Below are 21577 nucleotides of genomic sequence, written 5' to 3'. Positions count from 1 at the left end.
TGAACACATAACACTGATGCTGTAAAATTGTGTATTAAGTTTATGACATTTTGTGTTTTAAAGTTTTTCTGCATTATTGGCTGTTTTTTTTTTTTGTTGAGGGTTGTGATGAAGATTAGGATTATCTTCATCAATAGATGGAAGGTTAAATCTGACTTATGGAGGATGAAACACATGACAAGTTACTAAGGAGGCAACACACCAAACCAGGACAACACAACCAGGACAACACAACATGTTGCCTGGACAACATGCAAAATCTAGAGCTTAAACATCTTAAAACAACAACACTGCTGCTTTTTTCCCACTAACATCATTTTCTTAGATAAGAAGAGGGAAAGTTCCATCTGCAACTATACATGCAATGTGTACGTTCACAGTCTGGTTTTCTGGGGAGAATTAGAACATAAATTTAAACACCGGGGCTTATGTATTTTCCAGGCACATAGTGACATTTTACAGTGAAATGTGACCCTCAATTGTTATGAAAATGCTGTACTTATCAAATCTAACTTGGAAATTCGGCGCTTTCAAATTGGCTTCCGTCTCTTTAAGAAGTTCCTACTGTTACAGACACGCCGCCTTCAGGACGTTATGACAACAATGCTCCTCATGACACTGACAGCTGAGGGCTGCTCTGTGAGACTGCGGCTCCAGTAAGGAGCTATGTGAGAACAAGCGTTCAGGCAGCCCTGGATGGTTGCCACGGGAGATTCAAGGATTTCTCAAACATGCAAAGAATCAAAGCATCACTCCACGTCTGTTTTTGATGACAGAATAACATTATTACCTGGTGTAATGCTCAAGACTTTAATTTTACTCATCCTTAAAAAGACTTGACTTTCCAACTTATATATTTCCTTTATTCAGCACAGCTAGTCATCACTCAGTTATTTTATCATGAATATTACAATTCACCTCAAGTGTCCATATTCAAAGTCGACAGGCAGAGGACAACAGATACATTCTAAGCATCTACCAGAGACTGATCTCTGATAATATGGAATTTTTTCAAGTAGAGAGGAAAAAAAGTGAAGAGATACAAGAAGTCTTTCTTCCCTTTAGCTGGACTCTGAATTCCCCTTATGAGTAATCATTTTCAACCACTCATTCTCAGTTGGAGACACTGGTGCTCTCAGCCTCAGTTTGACGGATATTAGTCAAATTGCGTCATGTGCTTTTAAAGATGAGTCTCTTTAACTGCAAGAGTGTGTTGGCAAGAGGCGTCAAGCTTCAAAGGAGGTTCTTTCCTCCAAGGTCATCTCATGTTTTAACTTCAATTTTTGCACTTTATGAGTGTGACTATAATTAAAATGATGGGGCCAGCTTTCTAATATATTTCAACAGAGCAGCCTGAGAGACAAGCCTGGCTGATAACCTGAGGTTTAAACTGACAGGTGACTCTTACCTAACAATAATCCACATTTGGCTAGTTTAGACATCAACTGATTTCTGATATGAATTTCTTTCCATCTACAAGAAATAAATTATTCCTAGAGAATAATTTAAGAGTATTATTCTTAAATTATAAGAATAATTTAATTTCTTAATATGGCAAGAATTTTTTTATGCAAAAATACATGAATGTAAGAGAAAAGCGAGGACTCTTAATGGGAACAAACAGATTTTATGCTAACTAAAAATGAGGTAAAATGTAAGTCTATAATTTGTAGGAAATTGCTTTTTTGAAACTTATGCAAAAAATATGAAAAGTCTTTTACTGACCAATTCATAAAAACACAGTAGAGCAAGATATGCAGAGGGTTAGCAGACGCAAAGTAGTAATTTGGTACAACCTGCCAAATAAGTCAAATTAGACTGATGCCAGGGGCCTTACAATAGAAATAGTTCATAATTTATAGACTAAGTAATAAAAAAGTCAAGTTTTGTTATATTAAAGGGATTTGAAGATCAAAGAGTGTAAAGCTGAATTCAGGTCTGATGTAATTACATCAGGACATGGACGACTAGAACAAATAAAGTGCTCCAGAAAAGTGGCTCAGATTTGAAGTTGAAACTGTTTAATATTTGGTTGCAGATCTAAAGGCTTGGAATGTCTGAGAACTTAGTGTAGCAGACAGAGATATAGTGAAATGATACACAGTATTACAAAAAAGTACTGAGACACACCCTCCAGACTTTTCGATTGAATTCAATTCATTTATATATATATTACTTAGACCATTAGTTTAGGAAGGTGACGATAAGTTATTTTCATACCGCAAGAGTTTAGATGAAAAAAAATAGATTTACAATTGACAGTTAATCAGCAATCAGCTAGTGAACCTATTCTGGGATTGATTGGTAGTGGCTCTGTCCTCCACTAGGGAGTTTTTGTGATCTGTCCTCATTGTGTTAAATTGCTGCATAAAAAAACTCACTCTCGTTTTTCTGTCTTCTCTATTTTCAAGGGTGTAACAAAACATTTTGTTTCCAACACAGAGGGAACAACAAACCTTAATATTCATCTATAGCAACAGAAACTCTTAATAATATCATGTACGTGGATGATGTAGTCATGAGGAGACCCATCAGCTAGACTAAATTTCATCAATAAATGGGTGCAGGGTCTTCAAAAGCAGTAGAGGAAATGACAAATAACTAGACAATGTCATGTTATCGTTCAGTGAACTTGTCCATGTAGGCTTTTAATTGACCTGTCCAGGTCTGAACGCCACTGATTGGAATCGGCCCAGTCCAATGACCCTGCAGTTATGAATGGATAGGTAAAAACGATGGTCCCTGTATCAGACTTTGCTAAATTGCAAATGTGACAGATTACCTTGTAAGTGACCAACAGCCACAACTTCCTTGTATGTCCTCTCGAAATATCTAAATAACAAAACTTTTGCCTTTATGTTTTGGAAAGGTATAAAATGAATCAACTAAAGGAAAACCAGCGCACCCTTTCCTTGTTTTGACACAACTTCCAATATTTGAAGTTATCTTTTCAGGTTGAATGTATGGTTGAGTCGTCAGTTTGCAACAAATCTACTGCTAGCTACAAGCAGCATAGATTTATTCACTCATCTGGCTCCTTGCTCTCAATGCAGATTTGCATTAAATACCACATACATGAATCCTAATTGCCTTTCTTCCTCTGACTGGTCAGAGTGTCATTAGGGATCACTCTTTCAGATTCCTGCATGTCTGCCTGAGACCTCTTCCTCCCTTCTCTGCTTTTTCATGCAGACAAATTAACATTGCTAAACACTCATGCTCATTGGAACATGTCGCTCCATCCCCGGCCTCTCCTCCTTACTGTCTCTCTCGGCAAATTAACAATGGAGAGCAAACATGTTTCTCTTGGCAACTTCTGTCTTTCTCCTTCCTTTGGTCAAGTCAATGTTAGTAATCACTGAGATATCCACACTACATCCTTTTTCTTCTTTTGCTTCTTTAGTTTTTAATGTTTTTGCACCTTGAGGGCAAATCCAAAGTGAAAAAAGTGTCATTGCTTTCATTTTCTCTCAGACAAATTGACATAGATGACCACATAGATGTACTCTTTGCCTCACTATCTATCTTTAGTTTAGTGTATGGAAAGGCTTTGTTAGAGGTTTGCACAAAGTCAAAGGAAAAAAAAAGAACAAAAAAAACCCTAAAATGTGGACCTCCAATAGACTCCAATTAATTTAAAAATCTTTCACACACACAGATACACCCACACACACACACACACACACACACACACACCCACACACACACACACACCACACCACACACACACCACACACACACACACACACACACACACACACACACACACACACACACACACACACACACACACACACACACACACACACACACACACACACACACACCCATCACCAGCCCCAATCAGCCCAGAATAAATCCGCGGCAGATCTAATTACTGTGCCGTCTCCGAAGACCCTGGTCGCCGCAAAGCCAATCTTCAACTCCTTGTTTGAACAGGCTGATGAACTAAGGGACTTGATGGATATCAAGTCATTTTGTTTAATTTATAAATGGATTTCCCCCTAATGCTTAAATTATCATCAGCATGAGAGACAGAGTGAGGGCACAATGGAAAGCATTTGGAAGGTAAAAAGTCTTGAACATGTGGTGCAGTGGAAGATGAGGGGATAGATAAATGAAGGAATGGAAGAGACAGGACAAAGAATCCCATGGAGAATTGTGAGCCCTTCCACTCCAGAACAATAAAAGTGTTGCATGACAAAATACAGCAGTGAATAAGGAGATATTAGAAAACAAGCATTGGAGAACTTTTGCAAAGTTAGAATAAGGACAGATGGTGTAGAAATAAGAAAGTAAATCCACCACTGCGGCACCGCTGAAGTTGTTTGGAGAGTGAAGCAGGTGTGGAGGTGGGATGGCAAAGTGGTTACGACCTTTCTGGACAAAACTAAAGGAGAACACACAATGTTAGTCCACTTATTCTAATCTAAATAGAGGAGCAGGTAGCTTTATGCTGACGAAAGAAAGAAAGAAAACAAGGTGCAAGCGTTAGATAAACTGTAACCTGAACCATCCTTCTCTATCAATCACACATCCCATAACATCTGCAGTTTGACTCACCCTGCGGTTACAACGAGGAACAAAAAGGAGCTGGAAGGTGTTAAAAAACACTAAAAACATGGGAAGATACACTACTAAGCCAGACGAGCAAAGTCCAAGGTCTGCAAGGATTTTAAAATGGTACCATTATAAAAGAATGTCAACTTTACTTCAGACTCAATACTCTAAATAAAGTTTACCAGTCAGGTCAGATCAGATCAAAAACAATGTCTATGGACCGGGTCAGATTGGGTTGGATTTTCTAGGTCAAATCTAAACTCTATTGGGTTTTCTCTGCATTGCCCTACAAAGGACTGGAAACTGCTTGATGTGCCTCACCTCCAACCAATGACTCTATCCCATCTCACAACCATCAACAGGACTCAGTGCTAACAGAAAACCAGTGAGTAAAAACAGTGTGGATAGCTGAAATAACTCAGAGTTAAGTCCTTTTATCGAACAAAATTAATAAATAAATATCTGTGCACCAATTATTTTCAACTTCATTTACCGTTTTTGCTCAGTGAATGCTGACTTTCACATCCATCTGCTTTCTTACACTGATGTTACTTTCCAGATTACTTTTTTGTCTGGTGTATTATCCGCAACCAAAATACAGTGGATCACAGTTTACAGAACAAAAAATACATTAATATAATTAGATTAATCTTTGTCATCAGATATCTTCCATAAGCCATTGTGAATCAGACCCTGAACATTTAGTAAGAACATTTCTAAATAGAATGAATGGACTGAATATAATGGAGGGTTATGCTGCATGACAACATTTAGGATAGCTGTGTTGCTCAGCAGTAATAGATACATAGCACAATTCTTAAATCTTCTTGTACAAATAACATTTCTTATTGTTTCCTTTACATTTGTTACATCATAAGAGTAAAAAGTGAGAAATCAAATAAGGTGAAAAGCTTGTTCTTGAATCTTCTACATCTACAATCCCTTAAAACAGGCCGGTTTTTCCTGTGGGCCTTAATGACTGACTTTTGCTAAACGTTTTCTGGCACTAATTGGTTTTCAGTAGAAGTTCAATACGAAGGAGGGCAGAGAAAAGAGGAGATGCAGTAAATGGCCAAAATTTGAAACTGGGACGACTGCATCAAGAAAAGTAGCTTCCATTAATGGTGCACCTGCTCTGTTACCGAGCAGCTGAGCACCTGGCTGGCTTTTACTTTATAGAAGTAGGAAATCATGATTACTGACAATATCTGAGGAAAAAAACAATCCCCCCAAAAATACAAGACTTCCACTCTGTTCATACATGAATTAACTGTTGATCTGATTCACCCCTTTGGATCTTTTGGCAAAGGGAGCACAACAATGTCAACATAGGTGACTAGATTATTATCAATATAGATCATCATTTTATTTTTATTAAAATATTTTGTGAGGTTATTTGAAGTAAACCACAGTTCTCCATGGGTTTGTCAGAAGGAAGTAAAATGTGTGACACTACAAATGTCAGTCACTTGAGTGAAATTGCTTCTGAGCTTGATGTCCTTACACCCTGGTCTCAGGTCTCCTACCTGGCTCAGGCGTCTCAGAGTGTGATGATGATGACGCTGAGGACGCTCCGTCTTCACTGACCGCTCCCTGGGACAGAGACATGCCTCTCCCCGGAGGAAGCTTCATGCCAAGCTGCTCTGCCATCTCCACGTGGTCACCAGGGTGGACGTAGTCAAACACACTGCTTCCTGTCAGCTCCACCTGCAAAGGAACAAATAATCAAGATGTTGGCATTTGTCCATCGAATGTTGCATTACACCTTTTTTCTTTTTCTCTGCATCTGTCTCAGTTCATCTGTAGCCTATGTCATTTTTCACTCAACATTAATTTCTTTTTATTCTGATGGATTGTATCTCCTAAAATAAAGGGGAGGTTTTTGTAATGAAGGCAAGAAGGTTTTGTACATCCTTTTGTTGATTAAAATCTGGAAATGTCAAAAATCAAATAGTTTCTATTTGTGTAGGACTATTTGGGCAATCAGCAGTTAAAAAAAGACTTTGTGGTGGCTGGGTATGCTTCTCCAAAACACTGTAAATTAGACATGAATTTGACATGTTTTAAAAGGTAAATATTCAGATTTTCACTTAATTGTTAGTCATTTTCTGACTGTCTCCTGATGCTCTGAGAGCAAATGTTAAACATTTGCTGTTCGAAGGCTGCATGTGTAAACGTAGCTATGTAGTCTTTTAGGAGAAGAAATGTTGTCAACCTTCTATATTAAATGATGCATTTTAATTGAAATTGTTTCTTTTTGAACTTTATGAATTTCAGGTTGGTCAAGGGCACTATTTGAAATGTTCATTACTGCACAATATATGGAAGTAAATAAATAAATAAATATTTATATATTAAAAAAAAAGAAAAGTGAGTCCAGTTTTAGCTTTACAGTTGTTAACAGAGATGTGAAAACTGGTGTTATCTCCTCTCCTCTCCCTCATCCCATTTTTTCATCCCTTCCTTTCATCCTCATCTAATCTGCCCCTTTACAGTCATGGACAATCGGCTGCATTTTGTCATTTTCATGAAAATTGAATAAATAGTCTTCGTTTCACTATGAAAATTCAGAGTTCCTTCACGCTAAACTCTCTCATTAGTCATGATAGAAGCGGATTTGTCTTTGTTAATTGGGGATGAGGGGAGCGAGCATAAACAAAATGAAGTCTCATTCCATAATCAGCTTCTACACACAGGTGTGTATTCAACATAGCAAACCTGCAACACACACACACAAGAAGGTGCCTGGTCTGGTCACAGTTATGAGGTGTAATATCCATGAACCTGCACACACACGGGAAAACATGGTTTCCAATAATACCCTCTGAGGTTTTATTGGAGGTGTGTTCTGTCATTTGTAGCATATCAAAAAGGTTGTACACATTTATTTCCATGTGTTAATCTGGTTATGTATAATGTGTTGGTGTGTGTGTGTGTGTGTTTTGGGATGTCCACTGGGACAAAGGGGATTATATGGATGTAATCCTTTTAATAAGAATTACCTTTAAGGCAATTTATTTCCCTCATAAAGTCTCATGTGAAACAGAAAGTAATGATTGAGAAACGATGCTGATAGCTGAACCACATGCGCTCACAGACACCAGAGTCATGTTTAGATGTTACACTGCTAATTGGATAAGCATTGTTCCTCCGTTTAAGTGACAAGATGACTTTTCTTATATTAAAACTTGGCTAATCTATTTCACCAGTGTTGCACATTTTAAGTGTTTTCGAAGCACATAAACTGTTTTTTTCTTATCTATTTAATAGATAACTCAGTTAAATAGTTATCTATTTAATCGTGGGCATTATAGTAAACCACTTCAGATTAGGCTAGGTCACCTCACTGCTGCGCTCACAGTGCTGTGCCACAATCCGCTGAGCACAAAGTCCGCAATGATGTGAAGTCATACAGACCATAGGAATACAGGGACCTGCAGGTAAGCTGGTACCAGGGAAATAAATTCAAATCCTAAATGATTCATCTGTCATGACAGTGTTGTGACCAGCAGTTAAACACTTGTGACATCCGCACAATAACTTGTCACAGTTTTTTTTTTTTTTTTTTCAGAAATGCAACACATTTGTCACACTGTGAGTCTTTTGTTTTAATTGCAATATTTTTGCAAGATTGGAGGAAAGGAATGTCAGTCAACATATCTGACAATTTTAAGCTTTTTGTCTGAAAATATCAATTACTGTCAGTGTTTTCACAAACACTGAATATGCATAAGGACTGTGGAAGAGCTAAGCAGTCAACAGAACAGGCACAATGAATGGCTTACTAATACTTTGAAAGAGTTACAGTTATCATGGAACTGAAGCTTCTCTGTGGTTTACTGTGCTTTAAGACAACAAGCCATTAAAACTAACTTTACATTGATGAAAATGATTGTTTTGGTGTTTCTGCACAAGTAGATACTGGAGTTCACGGCTCCTCCTGCCGGTGTGCCACGTTTACAAGCTTCGAGCTATGACAGATCTATGTTCCATTTGAATGCACATAATTCAAATCAAACTAATAGATACATGGTGCACCCCGAAATAAATTCTCCTGTCTTCAAGCCATGTCATGTCTGGTCTAAACAAAAGGTTTGTTCCATTAACCCAGACAGACAGCTCCAGAAATGATGACAATCAACAATGGCAGCACGTGTTCCCTGACGACTTTCCTGTGGTTCCATCCAGTTCGTGTGTTTAATTGAAGTTCACTTGAGACTTTGATGGACAGATGCTCCTTTCGATCACCTGGAAGGATTTATTGAAAATGCCAGCCATTTTCCCACATGATCTCCACAGAGAACATTCCAGGTGTTTCAATGAAACAAACCATCTGGCACATCAGCTCACAACAGACAGTGGAAACTTCAGACAGCACTGGGAGGAGCAAAGTTACTTTCCTGTGGTTAAATCCGTGCCAGACACACAGTGACTAAGGAACAAGATGTTTTTATCTTTGTTTTTGCTGTTGACCCAGCTCAGCCACCACTGGTTTCTCCAAAATACAGGTCAAAGCAGTGACCCTATAGCTGCCTGCAAGAACATGACACATCATCAACATGTCTTCAGAAAAACTCAGCTTAATTTCATATTTTTCATTTTTCAAAGAGGAAAGAAAACACTCGAGAGTACAAAACAAATGAGAAAACAACAAATAGATTAAACCTGATTTTCTCAATCTTCAATCAGAAATTGGCAAAAAGAAAAAAAAAGAACAGAATAGTTTGGGGCATATCTAAGGCTCAGTAAGGGAGAGCTAAAAATTAAATCTTTACCAAAGATTGACTCAGTCAGAATGGTTCCTGATCTTTATTCCTGAAAGTAGACCTTCTTGCACCAACAAAAGCTCCACAGCCTCCTTGATATATCAACCAGGGATCAGCTGCAGCTGCTACAAGCTTGTCACTATCTGAATTCTTAGATGTGAGTGAGGGACGGCCTGTATCTGGGCACAGCGTGGACATGAGCTGGACCTTTGACAATCTAAAACCAGCTGGACGCCTGATTCCAGCCGCTATTGGGCAAGGCACTCTGTTCAGGTCGCCATCACAGGAGGAAACAGAGACAATAACAAATAAACCTACATCCATAAATTTGGACGGTGGAAGGAAGCTTGAGTATGTGAAAGAGAGCATACAAACTCCATTCCAGGTGCTTTGTTTTCATCCAACAGCAGCTATGTTTACCTGCTCGACTCTTTACCTGAACTTTTGAGCAACGTTTTCTCTTTAAAATTCCTGCTAACGTCAGAACTGCTTCTGCGCCTGCATAGCTCTATGATTACAGGATCATCTGCAGCCTTAGCAGTGATGCTGTTCCTGGAAAATTCAGAAGCAAATGAAACAATGGCACGCCACATCAGCTGTTCAGGCTCTAAGTTTCTCTTTGCTCAATCCAATAAAACCTTTTCACATTAAATATTGCCCATGAAATATTAAAGTTTAATATCGCTACTCTATCCAAGGTCCTTCAGCCCAAAAGTTTCAAAGTTTCAAGTTTCAAACGCACACATCCACAAATACACGCATGCTTTCATAAATACACACACACACATATATATGTGTGTGTGTATATATATATATATATATGTATATATATATATATATATATATATATATATATATATATATATATATATATATATATATATATATATATATATATATATGTATATATATATGTATATATATACAGTTAGGGCCAGAAATATTTGGACAGTGACATAGGTTTTGTTATTTTAGCTGTTGACCAAAATATGTTCAGAAATACAACTTATATATAATATGGGCTGAAAGTGAACACTCCCAGCTGCAATATGAGAGTTTCCACATCCAAATCGGAGAAAGGATTTAGGAATCATAGCTCTGTAATGCAGAGCCTCCTCTTTTTCAAGGGACCAAAAGTAATTGGACAATGGACTCCAAAGGCTGCAAGTAACTCAAAAGGCCTTTCCCTCGTTAACCTGTAATCAAGTAAGTAGTTAAAAGGTCTGGGGTTGTTTCCAGGTGTGTGGTTTTGCATTTGGAAGCTGTTGCTGTGACCAGACAACATGCGGTCAAAGGAGCTCTCAATTGAGGTGAAGCAGAACATCCTGAGGCTGAAAAAAAAGAAAAATCCATCACAGAGATAGCAGACATGCTTGGAGTAGCAAAATCAACAGTCTGGTACATTCTGAGGAAAAAGGAATTGACTGGTGAGCTTGGGAACTCAAAAAGGCCTGGGCGTCCACGGAAGACAACGGTGGTGGATGATCGCCGCATACTTCCTTTGGTGAAGAAGGACCCGTTCACAACATCAACTGAGGTCCAGAACACTCTCAGGGAAGTAGGTGTATCTGTCTCTAAGTCAACAGTAAAGAGAAGACTCCATGAAAGCAAATACAAAGGGTTCACATGTAGATGCAAACCATTCATCAATTCCAAAAGTAGACAGGCCAGAGTTAAATTTGCCCAAAAACACCTCAAGAAGCCAGCCCAGTTCTGGAAAAGTATTCTATGGACAGATGAGACAAAGATCAACCTGTACCAGAATGATGGGAAGAAAAAAGTTTGGAGAAGAAAGGGAACGGCACATGATCCAAGGCACACCACATCCTCTGTAAAACATGGTGGAGGCAACGTGATGGCATGGGCATGCATGGCTTTCAATGGCACTGGGTCACTTGTGTTTATTGATGACATAACAGCAGACAAGATTAGCCGGATGAATTCTGAAGTGTACCGGGATATACTGTGCCCAGATTCAGCCAAATGCTGCAAAGTTGATCGGACGGCGCTTCACAGTACAGATGGATAATGACCCCAAGCATACAGCCAAAGCTACCCAGGAGTTCATGAGAGCAAAAAGGTGGAATATTCTGCAATGGCCAAGTCAATCACCAGATCTTAACCCAATTGAGCATGCATTTCACTTGCTCAAATCCAGACTTCAGACGGAAAGACCCACTAACAAGCAAGACCTGAAGGCTGCGGCTGTAAAGGCCTGGGAAAGCATTAAGAAGGAGGAAACCCAGCGTTTGGTGATGTCCATGGGTTCCAGACTTAAGGCAGTGATTGCCTCCAAAGGATTCGCAACAAAATATTGAGAACAAACTTTTTTGTTTGGGTTATGTTTATATGTCCAATTACTTTTGAGCTCCTAAAATGTGGAGTGTTTGTAAACAAATGTGTGCAATTCCTACAATTTCTATCAGATATTTTTCTTCAACCCTTTAAATTCAACGTTACAATCTGCACTTGAATTCTGTTGTAGAGGTTTCATTTCAAATCCAATGCGGTGGCATGCAGAGCCCAACTCACAAATATTGTGTTACTGTCCAAATATTTCTGGCCCTAACTGTATATATATATATATATATATATATATATATATATATATATATATATATATATATATATATATTAATAAACCAACAATTTCCTGATGACTTTCTTTAATAACAGTCCCTTGCTAAATCAGATCAATCTGCTGCCTGGCAGATGCCAGAGAAAACGTTAACAATTAGACTGCGAAAGTTAAAACTCCGTCCAGAAACACAAGAAGAAGAAAAAATGAAACACATGAAAAGTGAAGTGAGGAATTCTCATTAGTCACTCTCACTCTGTATCATAGTTTAATTAATGTAAAAACATTTTAAAGCTTAACACACGAGCACAAACCCATATACCTCAAAACAGTGAAAAACCTCTGTGTGACTTTGCAAAGTACTAATCAAATAAATTGATGTTGGCTCGCAGGTTTCAGAATTAATTATAGCATTAAACATTAGCTAAGTGGGGTAATATTCCAAGTTTGATAGTGCATAATTACTCTGCTGTTAATGATTCATGGAACATCGTCCTTTAAAGCAAAGAAATGAGGAGAAACAATGAACAAAAGATGAACTGTGAAAAATTTTCACACAGAAACTTTATGTCCTCAAACACTGAAGATCTCACAGACTTCAGAAAATATAGAGCAATCTTTTCATTTATACATCAGCAAATAATTACAACATGTTTAGAATGTGCTGCACTCGTCACAAAAAGGATAAAAATTTTACCAAATCAACAAAATTATCATCTTACAAGAATGCAATAAACTTTAAGGAGGTTTATTATGTAATATATATTTTTTCCAGGTACATAAAGCCATTTTATGACACAATCAAATAACTACTCCCCTTCTGTTGTTATGAAAATCCTGAATATGTAAAAAATGACTTAAAAGGAATTTGACTTCACAATTTTACACCTTGTGATGGGTTTCTGTCTCTTTAAGAAGCTCCTGATCTGTCACTCTCTCGTCAGCACATCATCGCATCGATGCTTCTCATTATGCTGTTCATAAACATTCTTATGATGTGTTGCACTCAGAGGTAAGTCTTGTTGAAAAGCTCAGCAGACACTCAGCTCCACAAGATGTTTGCTAATTGCTGCTGCTGCTGCTAGTTTGGAGGAGCTGAGAGGCAGAGGGGCTGGACACTGCTGCTCAAAGGAGTTTTTGTAGAAATGGGTGGGGCTTTGTTACAGTAAGTGTTTGATGTATGTCTGATAAATCCTTGAATTTCCATTGGCAACCAGTGCCCAAAGAATCAAAGGATAACTCCAAGCATATTTTTGATGAAGGAATAACATTATAACATGACATAAAGCTAAGAAAAAGTCAATTTTACAAAATATTAAAACATAATAAGTAATAATTGAAGTAGTCACTTCTCACAAGACGTATTGAGGGACATCCAACGGGAATTTAATGCGCAGTTTCAGTAAATGTCAGTGTCTCTGTGAACAAGCTACAACTAGGAGTAACGTGTGCATGAAGATGAAACTAACCACCTGATGACATCACAGCAGTATCATCAGTCATGAATAATAATGAAGCTGTAGAGTCAATAACTGCGTGTGTTCACACACACACGCGCACACACCTACGCACACACACACACGCGCGCATTCCATATCTAAGACACTTTTCTTGTCAACAGCTCAGAGAATGACAAATGGTCAGTCCATTATGAACTGTGTGTGTGTGTCTGTGTGTTTGTTTTTGTGCACATGAAGGCGTGTACACCAAGCTGATACATTTTGATTTATTAGGCAGAACAGAACACAGAACACTCAGACAATCACATCATTGAGCTCAGGTGACGAGAGAGGGGAAACCTGCACATTAAGTCACTCAGGAAGGACAGAAGTGTTTATCTCTTCTGCTGCTGTTTTAGACCATATTTTATTCTAATCAGTGGCAAAAATATGCAAGAATGCAATAAGTGTGTGCGTGGGTGCATGTAGGTGCGTGTGTATGTGTGTGTGTGTCTGTCAAAACAGCCCTTTCATTGAGACAGGGGAGTATGCACCTCCAGTCATGGAGAAATACTATTTCTCAACCTTTAGATGAAACCCTTCATTAACCTGAATCACATGCTTCAATTCCCTCATCAACATGTAATAGAGAGGCCTGGTAACGAGCTACTGGTTTGATCCAGGTGTGCTGGAGAAGGGATACATCTAAAAGTTGCAGGATGGTAGCTCTCCAGGACCAGACTCTGGCCACCCTGAAGAAAGCCATGTGAGCAGAAGAAGAGAAAATGACTTGGATTCACATAGTTTTACAGAAAGTAACTCAGTTAGATTACAAGTTACTTAATTTGTTACTTTCAGCAGCTGCTAACAATAATATACATATTTGTTGAATGGATTTGTATCTCAAAACATTTTCACATGCAAAAACGGCCCAGTCAAAGTCCAAGCCTATGTTGAATTGAGAATCTGTGGCAATATATGACAAACGATGGTTAAAGCAGAAGAGTTGACATACATTTTATTCTGTTCAAAACTGGTCGACACCCCCTGGAGACTTGCAGATGTAACTGCAGTGAAAGGTGTTCTACTAAATATTAAATCAGGGGAAATGAATATTAATGCATGACACAGATAGCATTTGTAAATATTTTGGAAACAATTACTCATTTTCATCCAGGTTTTTAGCCAGAAAACATTATTATGTAGAGTATAAAGGGGCATGAATTCATTGGAAGATTGTGAAGACAACAAAAGAAATTTCTTTGCAGGAAAGATGAATATAAAAAGTAAAGCTGTACAGTTTGGAGGCCAGGCTGGACAGTTTCACACATCGTGATTCAATACGGTTATATCAGTCAACTCTCTAGTTTAATTTACAAAAACTGTATTATTTACATAAATTGTATCTATGTAAATATCTCTCTTCAGTAGTAGCAGGTTACTTGTTGTCTCTGTATAGCTAGCAATAAAGACAGTTTTTTCTGTCCTTTTTAGCCGACTTGAAAAACGAAATATTGAACTTTGTGTGCATCTGTAATGGAATAAACAAACCTTTTCAAAGCTGTAATAAATCACTCCACACTGAGGAGCCTGTGAGTATCTGTTTGTGTGCTTTGTGTAGTTTAAACCCCCAGAGAGGGAAGAGGTAAGAGATCCTTCACCAAGATCAATACACACTCACACATCCTTTGCCTCCATGTCCCAAAGCACTAAAGCTTGTTCAACTTGATGATTTGTTAAAGCAAAAGCAACAGACAAAGATGTTAATATAACATTCACTCTGTCTCCACTTCACCCCCCATAACCATGAAACAGTATTTGGTGCATTTACTACTCGCAAGTTCTGTACAACGTTTGATACATCAAGGATTTTTCAAGTTTTTCTACTAACCAAAGTGGAGAAGTCTATAACATTCCCCTGAAATGTTAGAGACGACATGGAAAAACTATTCATTTTAAATAATTAATTAGCATTTCATTGCATGGAATAAGAATTTGATACACTAGAGCAGGGGTCTCCAAAGTGGGTCCTCGAGGGCTGGCATCCTGCACGTTTTAGTTCTCTCCCTGGTGGTAGTAACAATCTTTTCAGCATGTCGATGTTCTTCTTAGGCCTTCTAACGAACCATCATTGGATCCAGGTGTGTTAAACCAGGGAGAGAACTAAAACTGCAGGATGCCGGCCCTCGAGGACCCACTTTGGGGACCCCTGCACTTGAGCAACAGAATGTAATGTTTAGTGTAGAAACTTTTGTGTCCAGTTCCAGAGTTGTCTGTAGATCTTCACCACATTTGCTCACATTGTGGCAGAGTTTTGGTCCTCTCCTCCAAGCAGATCTTCTCCAGATCATTCAGGATTCAGGCCTGTTGCTTGGCAATAACAATTTTCTGCTGGGCTCAGATCTGGAGACTGGCTAGATCAATCTGGACCCATTTGCAGAGCATGATGGTTGCACCTTCATGTTTCACAGTTGCGATGGAGTTCTTGGGATTAAACTCATCCTTCTTCCAAACACGGCGATGTAAATATGAAACCAAAATGTTGTGTTTTGAACCTAATCTTCTCCCATGTCTCCTCTGGATCATCCAGATAAATGACTGACCAACTGTAGATGAGCCCGGCGATGCCTGCCTGGAAGTTGAACAACTTTGTCTATCAGATATGTGTCTATAAGAGCTTGAAGGAGTCAAAAATCCAACCTCTAACAGTAAAAGCAAACATCTCAAAACTGATTGGTTTTAGGTTCCTCAGAAAATGCAGATCATACTTAGAAAATAATTTGCTGGTGTAATTCCAACCATTCATGTCACACTGACATAAAAAGAAGATGTTTTTTGACCACCTTCGAAAAACATCAAATGTTTTTCTTTGATGACAGCTGGCCACCAGTTCTGGTGACACCTGGTGAAGACATGATCCTCAAACTCCCACAAATAAAATACATGTTTGCATGACTGAAATTAGACAACTTGCTGATCTGTTTGCCTGCTTTTCTTTGAGATTCTGTCGAGTTTAAGACTTTGAGCTCTTTTCCTGGTTTCTGTCATATATTCTCCTGTCCCCATCCACACCGCTAAATCCACTGTGAAGACCCAGAAATCTCTCTTGTATTCTGCCTAAAGCTCACAACAATGGTGGTCTTTCAACATTAGAGCGAGAGCCTCAGACACTGATAAGCTTAGTGTTGTGTGTCCAAACATCAGGGCCAATCCCTGCTTCCCAGTGCATTATGGGACTCTGATAAGAACACAATAGAGGGGCACTTTTATCATGTTTCTCATGCTAATACATCTACTACCGCCTTCCTTCTTACTGAAGAGATTTCATTTGTTTGGTGTGCTAATGACCTGTACAGAGATTTATTTAGTGTGTGTGTGATTGTGTGTGTTAAAGGCTGAATCTTATTCATCCAGCAGAGAGGTCCTTAAGGCAAAGTATAGGAACACACACACACACAAACACACACACACGCACACCCCTACACACGCGCACCCCCCCCCCCCCCACACACACACACATACACATGCATTAAATAAGTCCAACTCTGAAAATCAATTTGACGTTTTGCAAAAGCTTTTCAGCTCTTGCAGTTATTCAGAACTGGAACAAATGCAAACCCAATCCAAGCACTGACCTCTGGTTACTTGAGCTTAGGTCATGGACTAACAGGTCCAGGAGGGAACTCAGACATCTTGTTCCCAGAAACACACGTCATGTCCACAGTTCACCTCTTTTACAGAACAGAGGCAGAACATTTTCAGTCCAGCTTAGAAACTTTCCACATTTACAGATTTTGGGGCAGCTGTTCTCATTTTCGGGTCATAGGCACACAGTCATCTTTTTCTGTCAGGACAAATGCAATGAATACATAATTAAATATATATTTTCCCACACACATACTTAAATATTTGTAAAGCAATTTGAAAGATTATTTGCACAAATACATTTTAAACACACAATAACCTCACCATTTTGTTGGAGAGATGAAGTTGAGAAAAACATTGGACATTGTTTTTTGAGAACCCGATCATGCAGCGAAGGTATTTTGATATTGATGCAGACTGATATGTGGTGTGAGAATGGATACAGCTGCAAATTAACTGAACCCCGTGGGAGTCTATTAAAAAAAAAAAGTCAAACCATGATTATAATCTATAAGATTAGACTGAAAAGTCACAATCAGTTGGATGTCTTTATCCTCAAACATTTCCGGTCCCTTTGACTGTCAGGTTGCTAACAGAACCAACTGAAGGAGAGCAGAGCCTGAGTAGACAGAGATCCAACAAGATCTATGACCAGATTACTTGATTTGAAGAACTTCTTAGTGTACAGCCCATATTTATTTTACTAACAGGCAAAGGGCTTACTTCTGATTCCCTGCAAAACAAACAAACAAACAAAAAAACTTACAGGTAGGAAAAGATTTCAGATTAAAAAAGATTTAGTGATGGAAACCATCAGTGAACCTTCCAGGACATAAATGCAATCCAGGAGTAATTGATTGTGGCTGCACTGTGAGAAAAGGCTCTGAAAAACTTGTGTAATTTTGTCAAACTCCTTGTGACTGAAACACCTTGTTTGATTTTCAAGAAAATGTAGAGCAACTCATCTAATGGTGTAGTTTTTCTCATTGAAAAACTATCCACCATTTTCCCCTGCTGGCTGCAGCTGGTAGTGTGAGCTAAAACTATTTAGTAAGGAGAAGATGCTGACCTGCAGCAGCGGGAATCAGGATTGTGAAATCCGTTTTAAGACACGGCAGACTGTCACAGTGCAAGAACCTGCTGCAATGTCTGACAAGTGACCATCTGATTAAAAAAAAAAAAAAAATTACATTGCCTGTAATGGACTGCACAGAAATCAATGTTAATCCAACTGCAGACATATCACTACAAAACACAAGACTGTTAAATCTAACAATATAGCAGATGGAGAATGAGTGAGGATCCACACAACAGAAGGAATTCAAACATCGTCAGCATCAAAGATGGTTTATTTTGTTACAAAAAAATCAGCTGGAAGAATGCATATGTGTGTGTGTGTTGAAATGAATGTGCCTTTGTCTAAATTAGATTTAAAATTCTTGAAATCTTTCATGGGGGAATCTGTCTGTTGTTCCAACACTGACGCTATTTTCTGTCGGTCACAATGTGCGTGCATGTCGGTGTGTGTGTGCGCGCATGTCTATCTGTAGGGCAATTAATTGAGCAGCAATTGGACTGTGTCGCTGCAGCCCTCCCTTTGTAAGCCCCTACAGAGCTTTAAATGCAGACAAACACACACAGACCAAAGGCAAACACACACACACACACACACACACACACACACACACACAAATGCTACAATACATAAAACTCAGAGCCATTTCTCAACACAGTCTCATAGACATACAAACACACATATGCACGCACACAGAGCGGTGTTCCCTCAGGATCTCCACATTCAGCTGTGGTGACCTTGACAAGAACAAAACAAACTGCCTTTGCTCTCTTCTTCACATCTCTCTCTCTTTCTCTGTCTAAATGTATCTGCGGCTCTGTTGCTCCTCCTCTCTCTCATTTTACACTCTTCTATACATCATTTTCATTCTTTGTTTATCCTCCACAGGTCGTAGTCACACTAAGCAGATCTCTTGTCAGGTTTCTGCTCCATTCATCCAACTCGTCCCAAACCAACAGGTTCTGCTCAACCAGGAGCACAGAATAAACTCCACAGGGATGCAGTTGGACATGGGAATTCGCATTAGATGACCCTTCCTCTCTTTAAATGTCCAACAACAAATCAGTTACAACAATGAGCTAAAGACAAGTCACCTTTATCAAAGGAAACTACATCATCTGCTTCACAGCAGCGTCTTATGGACTCCACCTCCATGGAGTTCTCGGTGACAGCTGACAACAACAAAATCTGAAAATGTTTCCACTTTCTGGTGCTGCCTTGCTGGCCTGCATCTGCACGTCTACATATGCGAGCTCAAAGTTTCACATGTATAAAGTACAACAGTCGCTCTGCAAAATGAGGACAAGCGACTGTCGCCTCATCACGCCACTTCCACAGGAAATGAATGGAGAGGAAAATTTCTAAATTTACATTTAACACATAATGACTTCCATTAAACCCCTTTGAATATAAACACTTGGAAAACTGAGAATCTTCAGACATGTTTGGTTTGAGACAATAAAAAATGTTGTTAAACATTTTTTGTAAAGGTGTGTTTATTACTGTCCAGTCCCGCCTGACTGGGCTTAACTTGGTTTTGAATGCAGAAAAATCAAAGGTTACAATATTTTCGCATGGGAAACAGCTAACATCTGTCCTCTCCAACTAGTTAACTGTTCTAGGGGTTGATACTTGCTGCATATATTTAGATATTCTAATCAATGAGAATCTATCCATTAAATCTCATACTGACAAACTGGTCTCCAACTAACACTTAAAATGGGATTATGTTTCAAAAAAACTAAGGGTCTCTTACATCAAGTCAGAAAGAACCTGATAACTTCAACCATTCTGCTTCTGATAGATTATAGAGGACTGCTGTTTATTAACTGTTCAGCCCAGCATTTTGAAAATTTGGATGCTGCACATCATTATGTTCTGTGTTTCATGACTAATGTGAATGGTACAGCAAAATGTCCTTCAGACTTTCTCACTTGCTGCTTTTTATCTGTAAATGCATCTTTGTGCATCTCCCAACATGTTGATGTTCACTTTTGTGAACAACTTGCAGCCATTATAGCTCGTGTTCTCAGAACACCGTTTTAAGGCAGGCCCCAAAGGTCAGAACTGAGATATAAAAGAAGTTTTAAATTTCACGCCTCTCCACCTGGAATAATTTGCAGATGGATTTAAAGTTATCATCTCATGGTAATTCCACAAGTATTGGTTCCTGAGTAAAAACATTACTATTGTTGTTTCTGAATGAATATGAGCATGTTTTCTTTGCATTATTTGAGGCAAAGAAAACAGCACTGCATTTTTCATTATTTTGTCCATTTTTCATTTTCTGCAAATAAATACCAAATTTTTGCCAGTAGTTCATAGAATAAAAGAATAATGTTCATTTTACTCAAACATGTTCCAATGAAAAGTAAAATCTGAGAACTCATTACTATGCAGTGGTCTCTTATTTTTTTTCCAGAGTTCCAGATATAATGCTCAGAAATGCCACCCCTGATTTGACTGCTATAACGGCCGGTGGCTTGTGATCTAGTATTGCACTTTGCTACTTTAGTCTCCCAAGCTATATTTTCTTAAATTTTTTTAAAACAAATTCACAAATAAGCAACTTTTCCATAAATAACTTACATTCAGTTACATTCCACAGTGAAATCTCCAAATAGGCATCAGTCCTCTGTTGTACTTTTCACCACTTCAGTAAAAGCATGTTTGTTGAGATGAAAGCAGTTCCTTGACCAGATCTCAAGGACTAATCTGCTATTGTGTCTCACCTTCAGACAGAGACGCAGGATGACACACACACACACACATACCCGCACACACTCCCCCACGCACACGCCCACACGCAAACGCAGACAGCATGAGATACCAAACGTGCACATGGACAAACACCTGCACAAGCAGCAAAACAAAAGGCATGCATACCTGTTACAAAGTATGCAAGGACACCCTCCCCCTCCACCTTCCCCCCCCCACACACACCCACGCACACACACCCCCACACACACACATACACACACACCCCCACACACACACATACACACACCCACACACGCACACACACACACAGAGCAAATGACACTCTATGTAATCTTTGAAATGCAGCAATTAATAAAACACTTCACAAACTTTCCAACTGTAGCGCTCCACAACCCATGATGTCAAGCAGCCATCACTTCCTAATGACAAGCCAAACCTCTGCAGCAGGAGCTTCTCTGACAGATACCCAACAGCAGCTTCAAAAGACTGGAGTGGCAGCTTCCATCAGCTTCTAACTGCATTTTATTATGTTTAAGTTGACTATTAGAAAGGAGTTTAGAGAACATGAGCAATACTGTATATCGTTATAGTCTGAGAACAATCTGTGGCTTTGAATGTGCTGCCTGATGGAGATGCTTTGCTATCTGAAATGACTGTTTGTTTTCAATTTCACATTCCATCTGATTTCCTTAGAACTGGGGAACACAGAGGTTATTACCAACAAAGACAGGCATGCCTGGGCTGAGAGTGTGTGTCACATCAAAGAAATTAGATTTGAATTTGTCTGGAATAC

The 21577-nt window shown here is 38.8% G+C and overlaps 1 protein-coding gene across 3 annotated transcripts in view; it reads right to left on the bottom strand.

The window, feature by feature from the left end:
* Positions 1-21577, bottom strand: part of LOC129377323 (neuronal PAS domain-containing protein 3) — a 238672-nt gene that overhangs the window by 40001 nt on the left and 177094 nt on the right. For all 3 annotated transcript variants that reach the window (XM_055057195.1, XM_055057196.1, XM_055057198.1), the window contains one exon: positions 6087-6267. In XM_055057195.1, the coding sequence (XP_054913170.1) occupies positions 6087-6267 (181 nt within the window). The remainder of the gene's footprint in view (positions 1-6086; positions 6268-21577) is intronic.

Source organism: Poeciliopsis prolifica, unplaced genomic scaffold, assembly GCF_027474105.1.
Source record: "Poeciliopsis prolifica strain line A6 unplaced genomic scaffold, Auburn_PproV2 SCAFFOLD047, whole genome shotgun sequence".
In the NCBI taxonomy this organism is placed as follows: Eukaryota; Metazoa; Chordata; class Actinopteri; order Cyprinodontiformes; family Poeciliidae; genus Poeciliopsis; species Poeciliopsis prolifica.
Note: the sequence above shows the minus strand (reverse complement) of the source record. Positions and strands in the feature narration are given on the sequence as shown.